Source organism: Leiobunum rupestre, chromosome 3 (assembly GCF_980474605.1).
Source record: "Leiobunum rupestre chromosome 3, qqLeiRupe1.1.hap1, whole genome shotgun sequence".
NCBI classification, from domain to species: Eukaryota; Metazoa; Arthropoda; class Arachnida; order Opiliones; family Sclerosomatidae; genus Leiobunum; species Leiobunum rupestre.
The window spans coordinates 20,126,836-20,154,613 of NC_143386.1; the positions used below are offsets into that span (position 1 = coordinate 20,126,836).

General features: G+C 34.4%; 1 protein-coding gene across 1 annotated transcript; it reads left to right on the forward strand.

Moving 5' to 3' along the window:
• The first annotated feature begins 4,534 nt into the window (after window positions 1-4,534).
• Window positions 4,535-27,230, forward strand: LOC149949774 (phosphoglycolate phosphatase-like). Its single transcript, XM_090167907.1, has 8 exons — window positions 4,535-4,686; window positions 8,871-8,938; window positions 11,402-11,494; window positions 15,332-15,469; window positions 17,054-17,116; window positions 17,509-17,662; window positions 22,238-22,382; window positions 24,889-27,230. Exons 1-8 carry the CDS (start codon window positions 4,593-4,595, stop codon window positions 25,082-25,084), a joined length of 951 nt encoding a protein of 316 aa, XP_090024033.1. The 5' UTR covers window positions 4,535-4,592; the 3' UTR covers window positions 25,085-27,230.
• Window positions 27,231-27,778: the final 548 nt, after the last annotated feature.

Here is a 27,778-nt window from a genome sequence, read left to right on the forward strand (position 1 = left end):
AAAACGTCATTTCAAAATCCGTCAATTGAATATATTCATTTTAAATTTGAACAAGTTGGCAAGCTTGCCAAAATATACCTCTCCTCGGAAGAGTTTGCCCTTGTGCCTATCAACTACTTATAGACACGGCACTCAATGAAATACCGCCATATTCAGTGCGTCCGCTTAAAAACATAATCCGAGTCATATCCCGACCGTTTTTTTATAATAATTAAAATAAATAGTACAAATGTTTTTGCCTAAAACAAATTTCAAATATCAATAGAACAAAAATCCAACCTTAGACCAAACACGTTATTAAATTAACAAAGAAACAAAAATGAGAAACAGAAAATACAAAATTAACAATTATAAGAATGCTCACGAAACGTAAAATATATACGTGGGATAAACTATTTTAAAGACAAAAACCAAGTCATTGTACTTAAAGGTCTTAAACAATCAAATGTATACGGAAAAGTTTAAGCGAAACCAAAAACTATTAGTGAAAGCCCTAATAACAATACTAAAGAATAGACAAAAAAACAATACCAAAGAATAGACATGAAAACAATACCAAAGAATAGACAAAAACAATACCAAAAAATAGACATGAAAACAATACCAAAGAATAGACAAAAACCATACCAAAAAATAGACGAAAAACAACGCTATCTCGATCAGTAAAAATAACAATAAGACACTTCCATGGCCTAAAACCCAGATACTCCCCGAATTAAAAACAAGTTCACCAAAATAAAAAAAATCGCTTTTTTGGTTTTCAGGGAAGTCAGTAGCTCGGCGGTAAAATATCTGCTCAGTAACACGACAACCTGGGTTCGATTCTTGGTCATGACCGTATTTTACATTTAAATTATTAATTCATAAACTAGTTATAAAATTATAAATTTAATATAAATATAATTCATAAATATTTAAAATGTTATAAAATAAATTGACGTTAACACCGCTTAGTTGTTATAGTAAATCTCTGGCACGTAGCAAACCCGGTTTCGATTCCCGGCCGGCGCCAAAAAATCGCGAATAGACGCAAATTTGATCATGACCAAGAATCGAACCCAGGTTGTCAAACAAAACACAACACATCACAGGCAAAATATTGAAGTAAAGGAACCATTATGATACGGCGATTTTTTTTATTTTGGTGAACTTGTTTATATTATTCTGAATAAATTAAACTCCGTTGTTTCGTCTCAAGTATTTTAATTAAAATTAAAATTTGATACCGGGCGGGATTGAACCGGGATTAGGTTTTACGTAAATAAATCTGAATTGCGGAGATATCTTTATGGGTCGTCTCATGAAATTAATACCACTAGGAACAATTCTTCCGAGGAGAGGTATATTTTGGCTTGCCAACTTGTGTTTTTAGACATAAACATATTCTGCTTATCTAGTTTTTTTTCTTAACGAGCTTCGGTTACTCCCCAAATGAAGGCGCTGTTGGCCAATAAACATAAAATCCCCCCGTTCTCTAGACGGCGGGGGGGGGGGGGGTCTGACTAATTTCTGCCATGCATTTGTATATTACGGGTATAGACTCGCGCTCCAACCTTTTGTAGATAGACTCTGCTTTTAGGTTTCCATCATAAGAATCTCATAATTGTTAACTAGAATGTTGCTGTCTATATCGGGGCTTGAAACAAACCAAAAGGGCCAATTCAGTGATTTTGCTAAGTTCGAGCGGGAACATTGCAGACGATGTCTTCGACAGCCGAGCTCAGCAATTTCTCGTAGAATATTGCTGTGGTTTTTCTATTATCAGGTTTTAACCTCATTGTCATAATCACTTAATTAGCATCGAAAAGTTTGTGTATTATTATTCGTATTCTTAACTATACATATATAAGGAGGAACATTTGAAGAGAAATTGAAGAAGATGGCCCAGTTGATTTTAGCGGTGCGATTCTAAATCTAATTGGCCCAATAGCAATAGCAGCTGCAACTGAACCAACGTTTGTAAATTAGTCTTATATCTATTTAAACAGTTTTGATAATTTTATATTAATATTTAAGGCTTTGTTCGAGTAAAAAAAGGTGACTAAGAGATTATTTCTAAACTGTAATATTCAAAACGTAAAGAAAAACTAATCGACCAATCAAATACTGGTGTTTATAAGAAACAATTGGTTTCTTGATTGCATATTTTTTAATACACCACTTAGACCTTACATGCAGCGCCTGCTGCGGCGTTTCCGAGAAGTTCCAATAGGGTGAAAAGTATTGCGGGAAGTTTCAATACCAGGCGATGCCCAGCGTGAGATAAAATATTTAGGCGCCTTAAGTACAAAGACAACAAGGCTTAAAAAATTCATTTATAAGTTATGGATTTAACTGGTGGTTATTCTGCTTATGTGCCTACTCGTCGAAGTTGATGAAAAATACATAATGATTCATCTTACGAGGAGACTACCCGAGGTGATAATCACCGATTTGGTTGAAACTAGGTGGGTATTTAGACCTTATGGTAACATGAAATTTCACAAAGGGAAAAATTGCAATGGGCATTAGTTTTGCCATGGCAACCGAAAACGTTTTTGACAACACAGTATGTATATTTTATCATTGAAAAATTTTAAAAAAATTTCAAATTTCAAAACCAAAAAAAATAGATCAAAATTGACAAATGAAATGAATTTTATGATATTTTGATGAATTTGGTCAATTTGATCAAAATATGTAAAAATTGATCAATTGTTATTTTCAATGGGACAATATACAGACTGTGTTGTCAAAAACATTTTCGGTTGCCATGGCAAAACTAATGCCCATTGCAACTTTTCCCTTGGTGAAATTTCAAGTTACCATAAGGTCTACATACCCACCTAGTTTCAACAAAATCGGTGATTATCACCTCGGGTAGTCTCCTCGTTAGTATTCCTTTCCAGACGATTCTGATTTAAGAGAGATTTGTTTGAGAAAAGTTCAAGGAAAATTCAATATAACTATCAAGATAACAAAGTTTAGTAGGATATGTTCGGAACATTTCCTTGAAATTAGTACCGGCCTTTCATAAAAGTGAAAAGGATTTTAAAACAAGGTTCTGTGGGGCAGGAAGTGGGTAAACGCTATTGACCACGCGCAAGGTAGTGAATTCGAATCTAGGGTACCAGGTCTATATTATCTTTGCTATTGAACTACAGATTGTAAAAAATAAATATATTTTAAATTATGTTGCTTGGTTTAAAAAAGAATTAAACAATGTATAAGGTAATGAGTACAGAAAAATTATTTTGTAAATAAGGACCATTATTTCTGACTATTACAGATTAACAAAAATCTTCCTGTATTCCGTTAATAACTGAATCTTTTAAATGGTCGAATTTTGATCGGCTGCCTATAAAGACTATTAACCGACATTCCGACCACTTCCCAACCAATTTTGGAATGGCCTTTGCTGCTGGGGTCCCTATACTAATGTTATCCGCTTGAAACATGTACCTTCGAAGGCTCCCGCTGATTTTTTAAATTACTTTTTGGAAGATAACAGAGCGAAATTCATCATATACCGAGTTTCTAAAACTATGACTATATAAGGATTTGTTAATTAGTACATATTAAAATGTATCGTAGTTTTAACATTTCACGTGGTCAGGAAAACTAATACACGCAATAAATGTACACATCCGCAGTTTGGCGGGAAATTCGGGTCCATTGCGTTGGAGTCTGCGTCTAGCCTGCTACGGTCCGAGTTTCATTTTTTGACCTAGATGGGTACTAAGAGATATATTATAAACATTTGGTAATAAGTACCGACAAGAAATACGAGCTTGGCATTAAAATATTTATATTAAATTACTTTATTCAGTTAAATATTTCCCTAGAATTATTTTATTCGTTTTAATTGGAATGAAAGTTAAGTTCAGACTTAATTACCTATTTTTGACTAACTGATTATTATTGTTTTCGAACTCGCTGCTATTGTTTCACAGAGAAACTACCTTCAAACCTTTTGCACTCGAACTTTTTAATAAATCGATGTTAGTATAATCTATGCGTTACGATCGTGTGTTTCGCTGCATCTTCTAATTTAGAAAAGTAATATTTTTCAGTGAAAATTTAACAAAAGACAAATATTTGGGTAAGAGCTAAGCACACGACTCAAATACAATGTGTGGAGTTAACTAACTAATTTTCAAACAATTTTAAAATTAATTAAATAATAAGTGTTTCGGAAAAAGATCTGTGGTCACATAATTTGTTTATTTTCTGTTGTAGGGCTTTAGTATTTGAGCGCAGGTTTCTTTTTTAATTTTGAACGTGCGAGTCACAACCTACTAATATATCAAGAGCACGCGCCCAAAAATTAACTCTTTCGTACATGTATTTGTCAATATTATATTTCAGAATAACCTATTAATATATTATATGTTTTTTTTTTAATTCCACGATTATACCACCGTTTATTTTGCACGTACTTTACCGTACCTTAATGTTTTGGTTTAATCATCGTTTATTTATTGGACGGACAGCTTAGGGTAGCGTTGCTAATTTAACCGTTCGGCTAGTTTACTAGGTTATTTATGAAACAATCACGAATCGACATAATCTCAATTTTCGGTTCACACACCAGTAATAATTCTAAAGCTCCGATGGCTTGTAAAACTCTAGTCGATGAACTCTCAACACAAAAAGAATTAACAACATTTGTTAATTCCATAGACTATATCTTGACAGATTGTGATGGTAAGCGAATTAAAAAGACAATTCGTTATTTTATTAAATTTCTAATACAATTTTACCTTGTGGGATTGTGTGAAATATGTATTGCTTATGGTTATTACAAAACGTAATAAGCCCTTATTTACAGCTTATAAATATCTTACCGATAGCTAGTCTTAGTTTAAACCGCTAGCAACCTTGAAAAGTAGCTGAACCAATAGCAGACGATGAATATCGCAGTGTAACCAGAGGGCTTATCTAAATATTGCCCAAAAAGATGACGTTGCGCTGAGAAATTTGAACTCCTGACCGTTGCTTAAGGGCAATGATGCATTTTTGTTTATATAGTAATTTATTCAGTGTTTCAATTTACCCTGATTTTTGGGTCTAAATAGCTTAATTTATATACAAAATATTATATTATTGTTGAAAAGTAATTTGCATTATTTTTAAATTAGTACTTTACTTATATAGTAGTAAATGAAAAGAGACTTAAAACGGTTTGAAAATTCACAATTTATTTATTTAAAAATCCTACGTTTAAATAAATAAATTGTGAATTTTAAAACCGTTTTAATTCTCTTTTCATTTAGTTTTTCACAATGTGCTTCTCTTCACTTCCATATAGTAGTAATTTATTTAATTAGAAAATTATTGATTTCTTTAATTCGAAAATTAGTGATGTATTTAATTAGAAAATTAGAAATTAAAGAAAGAGACAAATTAGTAATTCAAAGAAAGAGATAAATTAGTAAATTTTATGAAAAAGACGAATTAGTACTTTTATGAAAAAGACGAATTAGTAATTTTATGAAAAAGACAAATTAGTACTTTTATGAAAAAGACAAATTATAAATTTAATGAGAGACAAATTAGCAATTTAATGAGAGACAAATTAGCAATTTAATGAGAGACAAATTAGTAATTTAATGAAAGAGGCAAATTTGTAATTTAACGAAAGGGACAAAGTAGTAATTTAACGAAAGAGACAAATTAATAATTTCACGAAAGAGATAAATTAGTTATTTCACGAAAGAGATAAATTAGTAATTTCACAAAAGAGATAAATTAGTAATTTAATGAAAGAGAAAAATAATTTATGAATAAATATATATTTAGAACTTTACTGAAATTATTTAATTAGAAGTACTCTGATATTAGTAAATTATTACTATATAAATCAGTAATTTAGTATTACTGGTATTAGTAATTTATTTATTTAATAATAAATTAGAAATTTACTGAAATTATTTAACTAGTAGTACTCTGATATTGTTAAATCATTACTTTATCTAAATTAGTAATTTAGTAGTACGATTATTAGGACATTAGTAGTAAGAATATTAGGAGATTAGTAGTAGGAATATTAGGACATTAGTAGTAGGAATATTAGGAGATTCCGAGATTAGGAGATTAGTAGTAGGAATATTAGGAGGTTAGTAGTAAGAGTATTAGGAGAATAGTAGCACGAGTATTAGGAGAATAGTAGCACGAGTATTAGGAGATTAGTAGCACGAGTATTGGGAGATTAGTAGCACGAATATTGGGAGATTAGTAACACGAGTATTAGGAGATTAGTAGCACGAGTATTAGGAGATTAGTAGCACGAGTATTAGGGATTAGTAGTACGAGTATTAGGGGATTAGTAGTACGAGTATTAGGGGATTAGTAGTACGAGTGTTAAGAGATTAGTAGTTCGAGTATTAAGACACTAATTGGTCGAGTATTAGGAAATTAATTGGTCGAGTATTAGGGCATTAGTAGTACGAACATAAGGTAATTAGTAGTACGAGTATTAGGAAATAAGTAGTAAGAATATTAGGAGATTATTAGTAGGAATATTAGGAGATTAGTAGTAGGAATATTAGGAGATTCCGAGATTAGGAGATTAGTAGTAGGAATATTAGGAGGTTAGTAGTAAGAGTATTAGGAGAATAGTAGCACGAGTATTAGGAGAATAGTAGCACGAGTATTAGGAGATTAGTAGCACGAGTATTGGGAGATTAGTAGCACGAATATTGGGAGATTAGTAACACGAGTATTAGGAGATTAGTAGCACGAGTATTAGGAGATTAGTAGCACGAGTATTAGGAGATTAGTAGCACGAGTATTAGGGATTAGTAGTACGAGTATTAGGGGATTAGTAGTACGAGTATTAGGGGATTAGTAGTTCGAGTATTAAGACACTAATTGGTCGAGTATTAGGAAATTAATTGGTCGAGTATTAGGGCATTAGTAGTACGAACATAAGGTAATTAGTAGTACGAGTATTAGGAAATAAGTAGTACTAGTACTTGTAAACGATTAGTATGAGTATTAAGATATTAGTAGATTTGAAGATTATTGAAATTATTAAATAGGTTTGTTTACTAATTTAGTAAGTTTTGATTTACCAATTTGGCAAATACTAACACGGAGGAAAATAAGGAGAGTGAACACAGCCTTTGAGGTATGTAAGGTGGCACGTTTCAATTAACACGTGGCACTGGGCATGTGTCGCCCGCCGCACAGTGGGGCAAACTGAGCCCAAACCTGGCCTAAAGTCAAAAAAATAAATCACGCGTATTAATTTTATTTTAATTTATAATATTTGTTTATAAACCACCGCAAAATTTACCGGTGTTTGATTTTTGACTGCTAAATTTTATTCTCCACCAGGCTCCTTAGAAGTAGTAGATTTTTTTAGAAATGTTAAGTAGGAGTTTTTGCATAGTATTTGGTATACATCCAGGCTTGATTTAAAAGGTAAAAATATTTTTTGCAGTCTTTGGTTTTGGAAATATCAATACCAAGTAGATATCGTTATTTTAGAGTTATGAAACTATTATACAAAGCCACGTAGTTCAAATAGTGGGAATTCTGGAAAACGACGTTTGAGGTCTTTAACTAATATATTCCTTTTAGAATTAATGTGACTTTTAGTTATGAATTTAAGTGGATTAAGTTACAATTTTTGATTTAAGTTCATGAATGTTCATTATTTATCACAACATCAATTAAAAATTTTGCCGATGTTTGCCTATTTTCTGTACAGATTTTCAATAGATATATGAAATTAAAAAGGGTGTCCAATTTAAAAACGGTCCATGGCGATAACATCAAAACCGTTTCATGTACTAATTTCAAATTTTTGTGGCACAATTAAAAATGATAACATCGATGACCTTCTTCAGGGTCATTGAAAAATTATCTCGAGAACCATTAAATTTAGAAACTTCGTTCCAATTAGAAAGGTGTTCCTCATCATATTTAATGTCTGAATAACTTTTGCCCGAATTCATTTGATCAATTGAAAGCCGAAAAATTTCACACTTAAAACCAGTTGGTCATCAAGTAAATAATGCTAAACTGGCTACAGGAAAGTTATTATGAATCGGACATAACATATGTTCTGTTCACGAATATTCTATTTATTCAAATTTATAGAAAAGTGTTCTTCGCCACCTTTTATGCTAAATGGGCTTTGATATGACTCAATTTGTAAAAAAGAAAGCTAAGTAATCGAAAATTTATTTTCTTTATATTTTGTCGATTCAACTTAAAACTATGCTAAGTCAATGGGAGAGTTTCTTTTACGTAATTTTTGGAGTTATCAATTTTTTATTGTAAACAGTTAAGCATTGTTTACATGATGACCAACTTGTTTTCCGGCTTTCAATTGATCCAATGAATTCGGGCAAAAGTTATTCAGACATAAAATATGATAAAATACGCGAAAAAGTAGATAAGTCCATAATTAAAACTGATAATATAGCTAAATCCTAAACAAATTTGAAGAAATTAAAAAACTTACTAGGATTTAGATATATTATCCCTTTTAATTATGGACTAATCTACTTTTTAGCGTATTTTATCATCCTTCTCACAGTCCATAGACATAAAATATGACGAGGAACAACTTTCTAATTGGAACGAAGTTTCTAAATCTAACGATTCTCGAGATGATTTTTCAATGACCTTGAAGACATGGTTCAAGGTCATCGATGTTATCATTTTTAATTGTCCGCCAACACGTGCTAAGTGTCACAAAAATTTGAAATTAGTAGAGGAAACGGTTTTTGAGATATTAATTTTGACCAGGTTTGGGCTCAGTTTGCGCCACTGTGCGCCGTTATAAATTAAAATCTGGAAAGCTGGCTAATATTGTGTAGCGCCATCTTCAGTCTAGTCGGAGTTAAAATAACCCTAATTACACTTTATTATTTCAGGGGTGATTTGGATTGGCGATGATTTACTGCCAGGATCAGCCGAAACTTTAAGTCTCCTCAGAAAATTGGTAATTATGTGCCAACGGAAATAATGTACACTTATGAGAACCGCACTTAATTTTAATTTCAGCCGACAGTGCAGACACATGACGTTGAACAGTTGAGCCATAATGTTCATTAGCCGAAATAAAAGCAGTCATAAGTGGGGGCCGACATTTGCAAGTTTTGAGTTCGGGATTTGGAACCTCAAATCAGACTGATTTTGAGATTTCATAGCATGATTTCCGTGGTGATTTCTGGTTTTTAAGGCAACTGTCGGCTCTACCATTGCCACTTCTATTATGATAAGGTACTTGTTATTCAATGAATCTATCCGATTCTTCGGAAAAAAACGATTTTACTAGAAAGCGTGGTGCCATCTATTTATGGCAAAGGAAACTAAAATTGAAAATAGTGTAACTATAACGTTGTCAGAGAACCATTGTAGAGTACTATAATTAGACAACTTATACTCTACTTATAGTGGACTTTAACCTAAATTATGTATCCCATATAAAATATATTGTAAAATTGAAAACGAACCAATCAACTTTTATGTCTCGCCTTTTGACTCAAAATGTAGATTAAGTATCTTGTTTTGATTTCGACGCTAGCGACATCTGTTGAATCAAGAGCTAGTACACGCCGAGCCGACTCTTGCTTTGAGCTGATTTCGAGATTTCCGCAACTAATTTTCGTCTAGAATTGGGAATTTTCAAGTTGATTTCAAGATTTTTAAATCGTTTTTCTCTAGAGTCGAACCCTTCGCTTAACGGCTGTAAGGCTAGACGTCTCTGTTTACATTATTTCGCGCCAAAATGCGGGAACCGTGATTTTTGAACAAACCGTGAGCGGCAATGCAGCTATAAATAATTTCCTACTTTAAATTGGTATTTTCTAAACCGCCAACCAGATTGTTGATTTTTAAGCTAAGGAAACCTACGTGAATAGAGTATTTTACTAAATATAGCAATTTTATAAAAGGAATATTAAAACAATCAATGAAATATAATTATTGTACTGTACTCACAAGGAGAGTACCCCAGGTGTTTATTGCCGATTTTGTTCAAAGTCGGGCGTAATGTAGACTTATATGAGGTATGAAATTTCCCAAAAGGAGACGTTACACTACCCATTCGATTTGCCATGGCAACCGAAAATGTTTTTGAACACTTAAAACAAAAGTAAGATTTTTTCCTTATTTTATGTAAAAAATGTCCCAATTTAACCGAACTTGATGAAATTTACCTAAATACGGTCCAAATTACCCATTTCGTGATTAGTTGGTGAAACCGAGAAAATCCCATGCTTTTTTAAATGGAGATTTATTTGGTTTTAAGTGGTCAAAAACATTTTCGGTTTCCATGGCAAATTGAATAGGTAATGCAACGTCTCCTTTTGGGAAATTTTATACCTAATATTGGTCTACATTACGCCCGACTTTGAACAAAATCGGCAATAAACACCTCGGGTACTCTCCTTGTCAGTGGGTTGTTTAAAGATTTATCCGATACAATTGCTATCTTTAATCCATAGAGTAAACCACTCGCATAGAGTGGAAGGCCCTATGGAAGCGCATGAAACATTAATACTAAAGGGCCAACTTGTTTTCAAGGCGTGAATAAATATAGTCCGAAGAGCGAGGGTATTGTTTTTACATTTTTTGGAGTATAAAGTTACGTTTTTATCAAGATATTGTACATTACCTTTAGGCCAACTTGTTTATTTCACGCCTCGAAAACAAGACGTTGCGTACGAAAAGTGGTAACAAGTTTCGCTGATAGCTTTCCACTCTATGTGAGTGGGTTACTCTATTCTTTAATCATAGTGTTAACAAGCATTTTTTTTATAAATAGTTCTTCCTATGGCTAATTAATGGCGACTTTGAATTTCTCAACGTTAAGAATGGGGGAAAATCGACAGATTTTTGGTTATTTATGCTAAAATATGATTAAAGGGAGTAGAAACTAAATTGAAAAATCATCTGCTAACACGTGCTACCATTACTAGCGCTGATCCATCATAAATTTAATTTAATTTGATAGAATTTCCTCAACCCTGAAACAAAAGTGACATAAATACCAAAAGTGTGACAATCCCTGTACTTTCGTATGCTAATGGTTTAATGAATGCTCGATTCGAGATCGACCACATAAAAGACTATTTATTGTCGCCTTTATCGATCTTTTTCTTAGTCTATGGTATTATATCGTAGGTAGATGGCGATAGCATCTCCACAGAACGACGAAAAATCAAAAAATACACTAACTTTGACCAGTGCTACTTAGTTCCTCCGTTCCTCACTACGAGGCGTTAATTGTTGGTTTTAACTTCCTTCCCTCCCCAAGGCATACTATCCCTTCTCATCCCCAACTTGTATTTCGCTTAACATTCATTAAGATTAAATTGGTCCGATTGACACACTTTTGTTAATTATGTGACTTTTGCTGAAATGTATCTCAACACATTTGTAATGATCCCGTTTATTTCAGGGTAAGAAGATTGGTTTTGTCACCAATAACAGCACTAAGAGCACCGAAGAATACATGTGCAAATTTAAAAAACTTGGACTAGAGGCCGAAGAAGTAAGTGGAGTAATTTCTTATAAATTATCCGTGTTGTTCGGAACGTAGTTCACCGCGAGACACAATAGGTGGTTTTTTTCGCCTGTTCTGGGTTTTTTGAGAAGGTTAAAAAGTGTAGCCATATGACGTCATTTTACTACAATTCTGTCTTGACGAAAAAAACGAGTTGGAGTAGAAAGGGAGTAGTTAAAGGTTAAAGGTTATTTCCAAAAAGTTTCCCGTCATATTTTCGTGCAAAGAAATTTAAGCAGACGACAAAACTAGATTACTCCCTCTACACCTCCTTTCCAGGAGGAGTAAAAAGTGTAACCCTAATACTCCGGAACAAGCGAACAAAATTCGGGACAGGGTAAATCTTACCCCGAGAACAGGCGAATAAAACGTTTTAGGGTAAAAACTTTACACTTTTTGTCCCCGGACAAGCGAAAAAAAACCACCTACTGACAGACAGGCAGACAGACACACAAATTTAGCAGATTTATCTATCGTATATTCAAAGAACTCATGGGCCCCCGCGGGGGTGGGTACTAATAAGTAATAATAGGTTAGAGTTTGATCCAATTTTTTGTCAGACCCTTATGAAGATAGTTAAAAGGATAGTTAAAAATGTATGATTTAAAAAAACATTTTCGAACCAAATTATAATTTAAATAATTGATATACAGGATTACAGGGTGTTTCAAAAGATTATGCAAAAATTTTAAGGAGTTGTAGGGGGTGAGTTGAGAAGTATGCCGGTTTTTTTCCCCATTTTCCTACGATGAGTTAAAAGAGCGCCAGAGAGCTTCAAAGTGTGGCCTACTAACCCCTAGAAGTAGGCTGCAACCAGCGCAAAACCAAGCAGCAGGGAAATGCGAACATTAAGGTTTTGGTTCATGTGATAGTTAAAAAAGGACTTTGTAAACAGATCGAGGTAACCACCCTAAAACAGTAAACTTAAACAGTATTTAAATTCCCTGCTGCTTGGTTTTGCGCTTGTTGCAGCCTACTTTTAACTCATCGTAGGAAAATGGTACAAAAACAGGCATACTTCTCAACTCACCCCCTACGACTCCTTCAAATTTTTGCATAACCTTTTGAAACACCTTGTATACATGAATGTATCGATAATCATCAATTAGAAAAACATCAGTTTCTACCATTAAAAATAATGGCACCACAGTTTTTCCATACAATATAACGTATCAATACTTCCTGGTGAGTTTGAATGCGAAGGAGATCGCTGTAGCTTTGAGAATGTTCTTATTCCGTCGCTCTTATTTAAAACTAGCGCCGATAAAAGCAAGGCGTGAGACTAGCGCCATCTTCTGATCAGCGAAAGAAGCTCTGCATATTTTTATTATTAATAAATGCTGACCACTTTATTAGTTCCTGGTAACACTAATTAAGGAATTAAGATATCGAAGTTTGCAGCTTCAATTTCTTAAGTTGTCTTTGTCGAATCCGACGTTCGATAGATGACGATACGTTTCCCGTAAAAGGCGCGTTCTCTGTAAATGCATATCTCTTTTTATACACAATCCCCAGGAACTTGTGGGTATTAGTATCACGTACAGTGTAACGGCCACGCCGTTGTGAAAATATAGCTGTAGTGCATTTCTATTTGTGGTTATTATTATGATAATAATTATTAGGTGGTTCTTATTATAATAATAATTATTAGGTGGTTCTTATTATAATAATAATTATTAGGTGGTTCTTATTATAATAATTATTATTAGGTGGTTCTTATTATTATAATAATTATAAGGTGGTTCTTATTATAATAATAATTATTAGGTGGTTCTTATTATAATAATAATTATTAGGTGGTTCTTATTATAATAATAATTATTAGGTGGTTCTTATTATAATAATAATTATTAGGTGGTTCTTATTATAATAATAATTATAAGGTGGTTCTTATTATAATAATAATTATTAGGTGGTTCTTATTATAATAATTATTAGGTGGTTCTTCCTTGGAGCGCTAATGATGTTAAGGGACAGGGTGATAATGATATAGTTCGTTAATACAGAAAGCGCTCCTTACGGTAGAAATCAGAAGTAGGTAGTTTAGGTAATATACTGCGTACTTCCTTGGTGCCCTAAGTTAACGGACAGGGTGATTGTCTTTAGAAAGGGCTCCTTAATAAATAACTCCGATTTTGTTAATTTTATTCGCTCTTCTTTAGTTATTAGACAGAGTGATTGACATAGCGTGGTAATGGATTTTCTCTGAGATAAAGTAATGGGATAATTATGAAATATTGTCCTTAACAGAGTGGTCGATAAAAAGTAGGCCTGTGCGTCGTGCGAGTCCTCTTTTTATGGTTTCGAGTCGAGTCTCGAGTCCTTTAGTATTGTACTCACGAGTCTCGAGTCCAATTCTCGAGTACTCGTTCGAGTCCTCGAGTCCTTAAGAATTAGTTCGAGTCTGTTCGAGTCTTAATTTTCTGGTCGAGTCTGTTCGAGTCTTAATTTTCTGGTCGAGTCTGTTCGAGTCTTAATTTTCTGGTCGAGCCCAGTTAAAGTTAAATATTTTGAATCTCCAACGTAGTCATTTGAGTCCTAAATTTGTCAAAGCCATTTTAAGTAATAAGAACTTAGAAGCAATTTTTTTTACTATTTGTTGGTATTCATTTTAAAAAAAATTTTATATATTCATTTTCTGGTCGAGTTATAAATACTAAAAGTCTTAAGTTTAACTTATACTTATTTGTAAACGTAAAACTAAAAAAGTAATCTAAACTTACTAAAGCCGCGTCACCAACACAAAGGAAAGACCTCTCTCTACTCCAGAGTGCAGTAAGCAAAACTAAAACTAAAACTAAAATTGGAAAACATGCCGGCTTGGTGAGTCACGCGATCTCCGTTTGGAATTCAGTCTGTGGGCAAACGCTCCATAAAAAACAAAAACCACTACCATAGCGTGATTACGGGATTTCACCTGGTGGTAAGCTGTTGAATGAAACTACGCGTTAAAAAAATTAGATAAAAAAAAACTCCTAGGACTCGTAGGACTCGTCAAAAAAAAGGACTCGTTGTAATATTTATTAACTCGAGTCCACTTCGAGTAATTTTTAAGCCTTGACAAAGGACTCGGGTACTCGTTCGAGTAATATATTAAGACGTCGCGAGTCCGAGTCCGAGTACTCGGACTCGGACTCGAGACGAGTACTCGCACAGGCTTAATAAAAAGCTCCTTTGGTTCATAATTAGTCTAAGGGTGATGGATAACTGTATTTTAAATTTTAATTAGTAAAATGTGAAATCAGGGGCATTGTGTGTACTCGAATGTCACATCTTGTTTGTTTATTTGCATTCTTCAAAGCCTCTAATTTAAACCATCTGAAGGACAGAGTAAATATTAAAATATCTATTGATTTTTGAATATAGGCCCGTTACATAGGTTAGTAAAATAAGTTACAACGTTATCACTCAACAACTGTAAAATTCCTAAACGGATTTAGATTATTCGATAATGTTTTCCAAATCACAACTTTCACTCACTGCTTCTCTCACGTGTTGGTGCGAAACAAAATCAATTATATGTTTTTTTACGATTGAGGCTATTGAAACCAAAAACGCACTGACGAATGCGCTTTCAAATTTTTCAAGTTCTTGGATAAGTTTTTATTTTGATATGAAAATAATAATGTGATGGTGCTTGGGCAGACGGCTGGCGCGAAATGTTTTTGAAATAGTGGAATTAAATTTATTTTATGTTCAAAATAATAAAAGTCTTCCAACGAAATTCTTTTCAACGGAAATAATTTTATAAATTTCTAATTAAAATAAAATTTTAAGTCAAGTCCCCACTGGATTTCCATTTTGATTTCCAAACTTTATTTGTAGAAAGAATTATTCGCCACGTCGTATTGCGTGGCCTCTTATTTGAAATCCCGGAACTTCGATCAGAAGGTTTATCTGGTGGGAAGTTCGGGAACATCCCAAGAACTGGACAAAGTTGGAATTCAATATCTTCCCATTGGGGTAAGTAGCTTCCTTACTGACAACTAAGCCATGACTACTTTTATAAACGGCGCCATGTCGTCTCACTGTCGCCGCCACTGCCAATCATCTGGCTGTGATAATAGGTGGTGATTTTGGAAAATTCCTCGCAACAGGATTTGGCTAGTGTACATTGTGTATAAAGGGGCAAACGTCAAATTCGATTTCCAATTTTTATTCAATAGACGCTTCAATAAAACAGGACGTGAAAGTTACTGTTTATATATCGCTTGTTGAAATTATACCTGGTAGCTTCTTTTGACGTATTAAGGCTTAGCCAAAACACAACGTTCTATTTAAGGGTGAAAAGTTACCATTATTTCAATAAGCATTATATTAACAGAGACTTTCAGGTCCTGGCTCTCGGAAATATTACTTCTTGGCAATTTCCTTGAAGATATTTTATTGAAGCGCCTATTCATTATATAGTTACGTGAGGGATAAGAAGGCAAAGTCAGATAATAAATGTGTAGATATGAGAGCGAACAGCTAGCATTTAATAAGTGTTTTGTGTTTCCTTTATGGTAACAAGGAGCTATTACGACGCCCAGGTTGGGAAAGTTTTCTTTTATTTGACAATAACAGCGCCACCTAGAATCGGTTCCGTAACGAAAAGAACAAGTTTATTTATCAAAAGGGGGATGACAATTAAAATTTTCTTTTTTGCTTGAGTAAACAGTACGTTAACGAATGATGGGAAATTAGTTAAAATGGTTTCCCAAATTTTGAATCGGAAACAATCCAGCAGGCCGCGAAATTAAAGTCGTAGCTTTTCAGCTAAATTAGGACTCGTGATGGACGGAATATAGTGCTAGACTAAACTAAACCAAATAACGATAAAATGAAACTAATTGTTCGTTTTTGTTCACCAAATGGCGGGTCATGAGAAATAGGACGTGGGCCCACAAATCTACGGTGGTTCATTGATAACGCTAACGTCCTAACTCAACCTGATGGGCAAAAGATGGTGGTGAGCCGCGAGCGGCTCGCGTTGGGCCCGGGCCAACTCTCGACTGCCCCGATCAGGTTATACATTAAAAGTTATCCGATAACTTAGTATCATTTATTTCGAATACAGCCATGGTCTAGCCTCGGTACGTCTCCTTGTACACCAGAGTGCTGCGGGTGGAACACGTCTACAGGCGCTGTTAGGCTATTTAATCCGTTAACTAATTTTGGTAAGAACAAAGTTACGCACTTGGTTTCCGCGATAGCAGACGACGATTTAAAACTGAAAATGAAAATATAGACCTAGTAAGATCCAGCTAGAATTTCTACCAATTCTAGCTGGATAATTAAATAACGGATTAAATAGCCGAGGCAGCGCCTGTAGAAGTGTTCCACCCGCAGCACTCTGGTGTACTAAGGGAAGGCTGGACCACGGCAGAGGCTTCCACCCTGTACAGTTAATAATAATAAAACAAATAATAATCAGCTAGGCTAATACCCAAGGTACCACCTTAGGCCCAAGTCATCTAGCGACTTATAACGCCTTTCAACAGGTGGCCGGGTTACATTCATTGACGTGATGTATGGTACTTGTAATTACTCTTGATTTTGTTTTAGCCGGATCCGATATTGGTCAGCTGGCAAGATACAATTAAAAATGGCATTGCTCTGGATGAATCTGTAAGTGATCGGCTTACGTTTGATCAAAAGTATATAAATAGTTCCATATATTCGATAGTCGAAATAACTATTGATAACAACGTGTGGAATAACGCAAAAAGATGAGCGGTTCTTCACCTCGACATGGTTTCCTGAGCGCGCTCACTACGACGAGGAGGCAAAGGGCACTTATTAGGCTTAATCACTTTAGTTGGAAATCCTCCAAAAACGTTGCGTTAATTGTTTAAATAGCTCTAACACGCGGTAGATAGCTAACTGACACATGCACTTATGTGAAACGTACATATATACTTATGGTCTAATATTTTGAAGAAAAAGGTGGACTTTGTCCCCTAGGCACTGAAACGTTTTCGTCCACATAAAACAAAAGACTACAAATTGTGAATTGATAGGTTGGAGCCGTTGTAGTGGCGTTTGACGATCACATAAGCTTCTTGAAAATGGCGAAAGCGATTTCCTACTTGAGCAACCCCAACTGCCTTTACGTCGCTAGCAACACAGACGAACAATTTCCATCCAAAGGACAAAGAAATGTGGTGACACCGGGTAAATATCAAGCGTTTACTATTTAACCATGGTTATTTTGCTATTTAAGAGGTTGTATGACGTCGCTATTCCAGTAGTAGCAAAGCCTGTCCGATAATTAGTCGCTCTATTCCCCCATCTGAGTAGGCGAGTGGTTAATTTATTGTTTTGCTGACAATGCCCTCTATTGCGGATAAATAGAACTTCGTGAAAACGCTATCCTCCTTCTCAGTTCGATGTTAACTGGACCCCGGTGTACCCCTTTAAACCGCAAAAATTAAACCACGTCAATTACTTTTTTAACATAAAATATGAAATATTATTAGTAGTTATTTATTTTCAATTATGAATATAACTTCATTTAATTTTCTTAACGAATTGTGTTACCTAGATGGCTCTAGCGTTAAATAACGATAACATAATTTAGATCTGACGTAAGGGTGACGACAGAAAGGTTAACCAACCGCCTAAAACAGGGTTACCCAAATGTACGATTTTTAATTAATATCCATCTCGACCTTGAAAACGATCATCTCGACCTTCAAAATGTTTCTCTCAAAAATATACTAAAATCTTATAATATAAAAATAACTAGTTTGAACTTAGCAATCTTGATATTCAAATAGGATATCTTTAAGATTGGTAAATTGATCACCCCAGTCTTTAAAAAATAAAATTTAACGGGGTAGTAGCATTTGTCCGAATTTCATTCGTCCGAATAGTGTCGCGTTTGTCCGAATACTCATTTGACCGAACTCGAAAACCGAAATTGTTCCATTTGTACGAATTTAATGACCTTGGGTGTCATTTGTCCGAATGAGTAGCAGCATTTGTTCGGATTTCCATCGCAAAAATAGTGTTTCGTATATGCATTATGTCCGAATTTTTCGATTTATAATAATTTTAAACAATGTTGTATAAAAATTAGATCAATTGGTTTTTAAAATGGAATGATTCCGTTAGGTTAAATAGGTTAGGTTAAGATAGGTTAGGTTGGGTTAGGTTAAATAGGTTAGGTTAAGATAGATTAGGTTAGGTTAGGTTAGGTGTCTGTTTTCATTGGAATTTAGGTTAGATTGAAGTTCGACAATTATTCATATTACGATAAAAAAAAACGCACGTTTGCGACTCTATTTTTTACGGATTCGGCTAAATGTGATTCTTTCGAATTTGACTAAAGCCAATGTATCACGTTGGGACAAATGACATTTCGGACATTTGACCAATGGATAGAACGGTTAAATTGCCAACAAATTATACAAAATAATTTTCGGACAAATGAAACCGTAATTCGGCCATCTGAGCCATATTTTTACAGTTCGGACAAATGAGTATTCGGACAAATGCGCCTCGATTCGGACAAATGCTGCCAAATCAATTTAACTATAGTTTGATCGAGGGGGGAATAATTCGCTGAAAATGTGTACACCAGATTACATATTTCAAGAGATTACTTAAACAAATTACAGATTGCCAAATATTACGCGGGAATACTTATTTCGAGTAATCCAAATAATATTATTAGAGATTATTATGAGATTACGCGAGATTACTGAATATTACTAGAGATTACGCGAGATTACTAGAGATAACTGATAAAACGCGACATTACTAGAGATTACGCTAGATTACGGAAGATTACGCGAGATTACTGATATTACGCGAGGTTCATTATCATTTCTGATTTGACGTTTCTTTTGGTCGTCACGTACCGGTTTTACCCGCAATATTTCAATTTCCTTCAAAATATTGGTAATACGTGCCACATTTGATTGTTCAAGGCAGAATTGGTTCCACCAAAAGGCAGCGGAATTACTTATATTACTTGAGATTATTTTGGAATTACGGATATTACTTGGGATTAATTTGAAATTACGTATATTACTTGAGATTGCACAAATTACATGGGATTACTATTTTATCCTGGCATTACCCGAGGGATTACCTAACGAGTGTACACCAGATTACTCAAGTTATTTCCCCCTCGAGTTGGATACGTGTTCCTACCCCCATAAAACATAGTGTAAAGTGTTTTGGAAATTAACTAAAGAAATTGTAGAAGAAGTGATTTAATCATCATGGCTACTAATCTAGAACAATCACCGGTGGAATATGCGTCCGTGTGCAGCAAATTGTGCACAACGTGGCATTATCTAAAGTAAAAATTTCAGCCAGAAATTCCAACAGTAGACCATTTTGGGACTCATCAGTATTGTGTAGGAACTCTGGCTTGCTCTGAAATCTTCTCATCTCAGTAAAACATCGAGGGTACCCTAGGTGTGAATAGCCCGTTGCAATTTATAGTGAGATTCTTCACAATTATTGCATGGCGGTCGCTATACACCAGATATCTTTTCAACGGAAGTATAAGTATATGTCTGCTGTATAGCGAACGCCATGCAATAATTATGAAGAATTTCACTATAAATTGCAACGGACTGCTCACATATACGGCACCCTGGATGTATATTATACTCACATTAAGTTGATATATTGTAATGCCTTTAATTGCTCTAATTATGCTTGCATTTTCTTTCTAATTTTTGAAATTTTATTTGAATTTTTACAGGATAACCTTTAGCTGGAATCCATACCTCTACTTGGAATGCTTATCCTGCCGTATCGCGTATGGTAAGATCACTCTGACGGCTTTGGCCCCGCCTACGAGAGAAAAAATCCCCTTTGCGCGCGCTCCCCTCTCACGTTATTAACATAGTGACGTCTAAAAAACCGTCAGCCACATCGAAACGAAAATCTGCCGCGATAAGCATTCTAAGTAAAGGTATGGATTCCTGACTTAAGCTATTCAAGCCGCAATGAGCATTTTCAATTAGACAATGCCAAAATTTCGCTCTAATTTTCTCCATAAAAATATAATCTTGCTTAAATTGGGGGTCTATTAAATACGTTCAAAATATCCTGATGTCCTATCAAATCACTCTGTCACAGGGTGTCCGAATAATCAAGATTAACAATTGAATCATGTTTTAATCAATTTTTATCTTTATGCGGTGAAATCTACAGATTTTATTTAAATCAGATTTAATCATGATTTAAACGTACGAGGGTGATCTTCCCCTCAGCATTTTTGTCTTAACCTTAACATTGCTTACATTATGCACCGTATACTGCAAATAGAGTTACTTTAAATTTACCATTTTTGGAACTGTGCTGGCCAAATTAAATATAATTAAGTTTACCCGTAATAAATAAATATTCCCCTAAATAATTTTCTCTTAGAATTATGTGAATTAAAATTACAAAATAGTGATAAAAACCAATTATTGAATCGGCTAAAAAGTGAATATTATAAACAATCGTTTCGATTTTGAAGGTCCTTTTTTAAACCTCAGGCTTTGACCGAAAGTCCGAAACTGGTAGCTAGGAGCAACAAACACCAGGAGAACGCAGTATCGTGTACCAATTTCATTGGGCGAACCTTTACGCTGAACGTTTTACGGAAAGGGGGGAAGACAATTTCCGAATTTTCCCCTACCGACGTCAGCAGGCGCTAAAGCGTCAAGTCACGTTAAAAGGAACCACCTTGGTAGTTTGGGGTAAAAGGTGTACTCTTTTCGTCCCAAAGCGAGCGAATAGTTTTGGCCTATAGACGAGTCCCAAATAGGACGAAACCGGTCTACCGTTGGAATTTCTGGCTATTTTATTTAATTTAATTTAGTTTTTCACTCTAAGATCTATTTGGTCCGAGTTTCGCGTCTTTTTGTCTGCTCGAAGACCTATCGGTACGAGCTATTTGTAAATTTTTAATTTTCTTCAAATTTGTTTAGGCTTTTGTATCCCTTTTCTTAATGGATTAATCTACTTATTCGCTAATTTTTTCTTCCTTCGCTAAAGAGTCAAACCAATGAAAAATGTACTCAAGAAAATCCACGACTTTTGACGGGTTGCGTTCTCCTTAGCCACGGTCACACTAGAGCTTAAAAACCCAGTTTAGGTCGGTTTGAATGCCAGTTTTGACCGCCGATGATAATTCTTAGTTCACACGTGCGAAATCGCTTCACCCCGGTTCGCTTATAGCCAAGGCTTAACGTCATTTCAAATTATGACCAGAATTTTTAAAATACTAAAATGTTTCCCAAAACAATTAGATAATCATAATTACTATACATACAGTAATATTATTTGACATTATTTAGAATTTTATTCCCATTATTTTTGAAAATACGAGCAATTTTACTTCCCCACCTTGTCATTTTGAAAGCGATTCCAAGCGAACCGACTTGGACGAGTTGCTTCCCGAACCAACACGAAGCGATTTCTCACGCTAGTTTTGAAAACTAATTATCTTAAACGAAGCGATTTTAGGGGTAAGTGTGAACCTGGCTCTTGTGTGGGGTGCTGTGTTAGTTGCTCCTAGGTGGTAGCACTGGTAGGCCTAGTATATCTGAACGCTAACTCTTAGAAAAATGTTTGAAAACGAACTTGGCGCTACTTTTTTATCGTGATCCAAATAATTTCTTCTTGCATGGACAATGCCGTCTACACGAAGCCCAAAGCGAGACCTTATGATAAGCTTATGCTATCATTTATCCTGATTCCATTTCTAATCCGGGGGTGTGTTGTTTCTGAGAACAGGTACGGGAGCGATCGTGGCCTCCATTAGCACCGGATCGCAGCGAGAGCCCCTAATTCTGGGGAAGCCGTCTACTTACATGTTCGACTGCATCCGGAGGAACTACCCGGGCATCACCCCAGAGAGATGTCTCATGATTGGCGACAGGTTGGTCACGATATCTTTTCCTTTTGTATTCTTTACTTTCCAAGACAGGGAGCGTAAATGTATTCAATTGCATGGTTGTTTGAAAATGTTGTTGGTTTTTTCCACTTCAACTTTTTTTTATTTCAACATAGTTTTACGTGAGGACTCTGTCGGTATACATTTTAATAAACCTGATAACGCTGTCGACTTAATTTTTAATTAACCTAATAACTCTGTCGACTTACTTTTCAATTAACCTGATAACACTGTCGACATACTATTAACTTAACCTGATAACTCTGTCGACATACTTTTTAATTAACCTGATAACTCTGTCGACATACTTTTTAATTAACCTGATATTTCTGTCGACTTACTTTTTAATTAACCTGATATTTCTGTCGACTTACTTTTTAATTAACCTGATAACTCTGTCGACTTACTTTTTAATTAACCTGATAACTCTGTCGACTTACTTTTTAGTTAACCTGATATTTCTGTCGACTTACTTTTTAATTAACCTGATAACTCTGTCGACTAATTTTTTAATTAACCTGATAACTCTGTCGACTTACTTTTTAGTTAACCTGATATTTCTGTCGACTTACTTTTTAATTAACCTGATAACTCTGTCGACTTACTTTTTAATTAACCTGATAACTCTGTCGACAAACTTTTTAATTAACCTGATAACTCTGTCGACATACTTTTTAATTAACCTGATAACTCTGTCGACATACTTTTTAATTAACCTGATATTTCTGTCGACTTACTTTTTAATTAACCTGATAACTCTGTCGACTTACTTTTTAATTAACCTGATAACTCTGTCGACTTACTTTTTAATTAACCTGATAACTCTGTCGACTTACTTTTTAATTAACCTGATAACTCTGTCGACATACTTTTTAATTAACCTGATATTTCTGTCGACTTACTTTTTAATTAACCTGATAACTCTGTCGACATACTTTTTAATTAACCTGATATTTCTGTCGACTTACTTTTTAATTAACCTGATAACTCTGTCGACTTACTTTTTAATTAACCTGATAACTCTGTCGACTTACTTTTTAGTTAACCTGATATTTCTGTCGACTTACTTTTTAATTAACCTGATAACTCTGTCGACTTACTTTTTAATTAACCTGATAAATCTGTCGACTTACTTTTTAATTAACCTGATAACTCTGTCGACTTACTTTTTAATTAACCTGATAACTCTGTCGACTTACTTTTTAATTAACCTGATAACTCTGTCGACTTACTTTTTAGTTAACCTGATATTTCTGTCGACTTACTTTTTAATTAACCTGATAACTCTGTCGAACTACTTTTTAATTAACCTGATAACTCTGTCGACAAACTTTTTAATTAACCTTATAACTCTGTCGACATACTTTTTAATTAACCTGATAACTCTGTCGACATACTTTTTAATTAACCTGATATTTCTGTCGACTTACTTTTTAATTAACCTGATAACTCTGTCGACTTACTTTTTAATTAACCTGATAACTCTGTCGACTTACTTTTTAGTTAACCTGATATTTCTGTCGACTTACTTTTTAATTAACCTGATAACTCTGTCGACATACTTTTTAATTAACCTGATATTTCTGTCGACTTACTTTTTAATTAACCTGATAACTCTGTCGACTTAAAAGTTAATTTTGCTTAATACCCTTACCAGTTAATTTTGCTTAATACTTTACCAGTTAATTTTGGACGTGCTTTTACCCAGTAATTATTTCGGCATACTTTTACCGATTAAATGTTTTGGGTACATTTACAAGATAATTCTTTCGATATAGCTTTACCAGATATATCTTTTGGCATACCTTTACCAGTTAATTCTTCTTTCGACATACTTTACCAGAGTATTCCTTTAGACATAATTTACCAGCCTATTATTTTAGACATATTTACCAGCCTATTCTTTTAGACATAATTTACCAGCCTATTCTTTTAGACATACTTTACCAGGCTATTCTTTTAGACATACTTTACCAGGCTATTCTTTTAGACATACTTTACCAGGCTATTCTTTTAGACATACTTTACCAGGCTATTCTTTTAGACATACTTTACCAGCCTATTCTTTTAGACATACTTTACCAGGCTATTCTTTTAGACATACTTTACCAGGCTATTCTTTTAGACATACTTTACCAGGCTATTCTTTTAGACATACTTTACCAGGCTATTCTTTTAGACATACTTTACCAGCCTATTCACTTAGACATACTTTACCAGGCTATTCTTTTAGACATACTTTACCAGGCTATTCTTTTAGACATACTTTACCAGCCTATTCTTTTAGACATACTTTACCAGCCTATTCACTTAGACATAGGTTACCAGCTTATTCTTTTAGACATACTTTACCAGCCTATTCTTTTAGACATACTTTATCAGCCTAACTTCTTAGACATTATTTATCAGCCTAACTTCTTAGACATTATTTACCAGCCTATTCTTTTGGACATACTTTTGATCAGTCTAAAGGCCATGCTTCCTTTATTAGAATGAACACGGACATTGCTTTCGGGCGCAACATCGGATGCCGAACGCTGCTGACTCTGACTGGCGTCACTTCGCGCCAGGATCTCGACGCGTTGCAGAGTTCTTCTCAGGCGAACAAAGAGAACTTGCTGCCTGACTACGTGTGTGATACATTAGGAGACTTTCGCGACGTATTGAAAAACTACGTACCACAATGATTTAAATGAACAAATTAAAGATTATAGGCTGTGTGCAATTCGTTTTATATAAAATTCTATGAAGCCTTTAAAGTGTTTTCAATCATATTTCAAACAAATCAAATAGTAAAAAGGTTCAAGAGGGTAATAGCATTAAGTATCTTTCGCCATGGCTACCATGTTACTATACAAGTTTGAACGTTAGAAATTTCTTTATAATAATTATTTCTGTAAAATAAAATGAATAAAAAGTAAAAAATATAATATGTTGCTCTGACGTCACAAGATGCAGCTTTATTAGAAAAAAAACTATTCGTCTGGCGACTGTAGCACTCGCTTGTAGACTTGTAAAAGTAAGAGACTCTGACGTAAGAGCCACATCTAAACAAGTAGGCCACGTTACTTTATAACAAGTTGGCAAGCCAAAATATACCTCTCCTCGGAATAGTTTCTAATTTTCAGTGATGCGTCACATGTATCCGTGGTTCTGTGCTAGAACGCTCACCTGTCGTGCAGGAGGGCTCGGGTTCGAATCCCTCCCGATACTAACGCAAATTGGAAAATAATTATGCTACACCCAATGACAAAAACAGGGCTCTTTTGGAAAATGTTTTCCCTAATTCCAAGAAACTGCGAACGCAGTGATTACACTTTGCCCCGAATATGCGTACGCGCTCGCAGCCCAGACAGACAAACCCACCGACAGACAGACACGGTGATTGTAAAACCCCTCAGAGAGGTAAAAAGAACTATAGATTTTTTTTTATGATTTTTAATTTCGTAATAGCCCCAGAATTATAAAATAATTTGTTTATAATAGACATTCAGGTTTCAGTACACCAAGAATATATTTCTTTAGGGATTATGACTTGGTGAGACGATTTTAAGCGTCGCTTCAAATCACTTTCATGCTATAACCGTAAGTTCCTTCCCCTATAAAATCAAATCAGCCCTGTATTTCATTGGTTCCCTGAAACTGACGTTTTCCAACGCGATTGAAACACACGCCGTTGAAGGTGCCGGGGGGGGGGGATAAGATCCTGGTGCTCAAGGGTGGTTTATTTTCGCCTGTTCACGGACTAAACGTGTACTCTTTTTAACCTTAAATGATTTATTCGCTTGTTCTGGGGATGAGAATTACACCGGCCCATAAACTATTCGCTGGTTCTGAAGTATTAGGCCTACTGTTTTTACTACTTCCGGAAAGGAGGTGTAAAGGAGTAAATCGGATTTTGTCGTCTGCTAGCCAGAATGTATCTGCTAAAAAAGCCACAGGCAGCCATTTTGGAAAAACGTTTTTACTCTGACGCAAACTATTCGGAGTAAAATGACGTCATAGCGTTTCTCTTCTTACCCTACTCCGAAATCCCGCAACAAGCGAAAAGAAACCACCTAATATAGTCGCTATTCCTAAGCAGAATAAATATATACTAGATTATACCTTCAATTTTTGTGGAGTTTCTCAATATTTAAAAGCGACTAATTGGGTTTTAGCCTTCTCGTGTAAATCCAATCAAATTCCGTTATGAATTTAAAAAAAAATCCTAATTCGTTTTGGTCTAGGAACAACAAACACAATGAGAACGCAGCTAGCCTTTAAACACGCTAACGCAGTGTTGTGTACAAATTTCATTCGACGAGCCTTTACGCTGAGCGTTTTACAGAAAGGGGGAAGACAATTTCCGATTTTTCCCCTTCCGACGGCAGCAGGTGCTAAAGCGTCTAACCAATGACAAATGTACTCAAGAAAATATACGACTTTTTGCAGGTTGCGTTCTCCTTGTGTGGGGTGCTGTGTTTGTTGCTCGTAGGTTTTATTTGAAATTTAAAATTTGTGTAACAACGACATCAAATATTACGGATGGTTCACTTAAGCTCGCATGGAAATACATTCATGTTATTTCGAATAGAAAAATCCAAAGTTTTCGATTCTTTTAGTTTGTTGGAATCAGATTTGCAATCTAATAATATGTAACAAAGCTTAAAAATAAACTGTTTCCCCCCCCTATGAACTTGGGTGTAAGACCAAAATCAAGCGGACATTTGTTAATTACTAAGAGAAAAATTATTTTAATATTTCGATTCATTAATGAATTAATAAGCAATTGTAAAACTAATTGAAGTTGAAATCTGTTTGTGAACGTTTTGACTTTGTTTTGGGAAATATTAGAGTTTGTTAACTTTTTAATTTTTTATTTTTTTTGTTAATTCTTTTGGATTTTTGAAGATTTTTTGTTAACTTTTTGATTTTTGAAATTGTTTGTTAATTCTTTTGGATTTTTCAAGATTTTTGTTAACTTTTTGATTTTTGAAATTTTTTGTTAATTCTTTTGGATTTTTAAAGATTTTTTGTTAACTTTTTGATTTTTGATATTTTTTGTTAATTCTTTTGGATTTTTGAAGATTGTTTGTTAACTTTTTGGTTTTTGAAATTTTTTGTTAATTCTTTTGGATTTTGGAAGATTTTTGGTTAACTTTTTGATTGTTTTGATTTTTGTGGATCGTTTTAGGTTTTTGGGTTTTTTAATTTTTTTGGTGGAATTTGGAATTTTTTTAGATTTATCGATTTTTAATATTTTTTGTGAATGTTTTTCTTATGATTTTTGTTTCGATATTTACGGATTAATGGATTAGTTAAATTAAAATTTAGAGAATTCAAGAAAGCATTGTTTGAGTTTTGAAGGGTATTTCATTGAATTCCGGGGTGAGTGTACG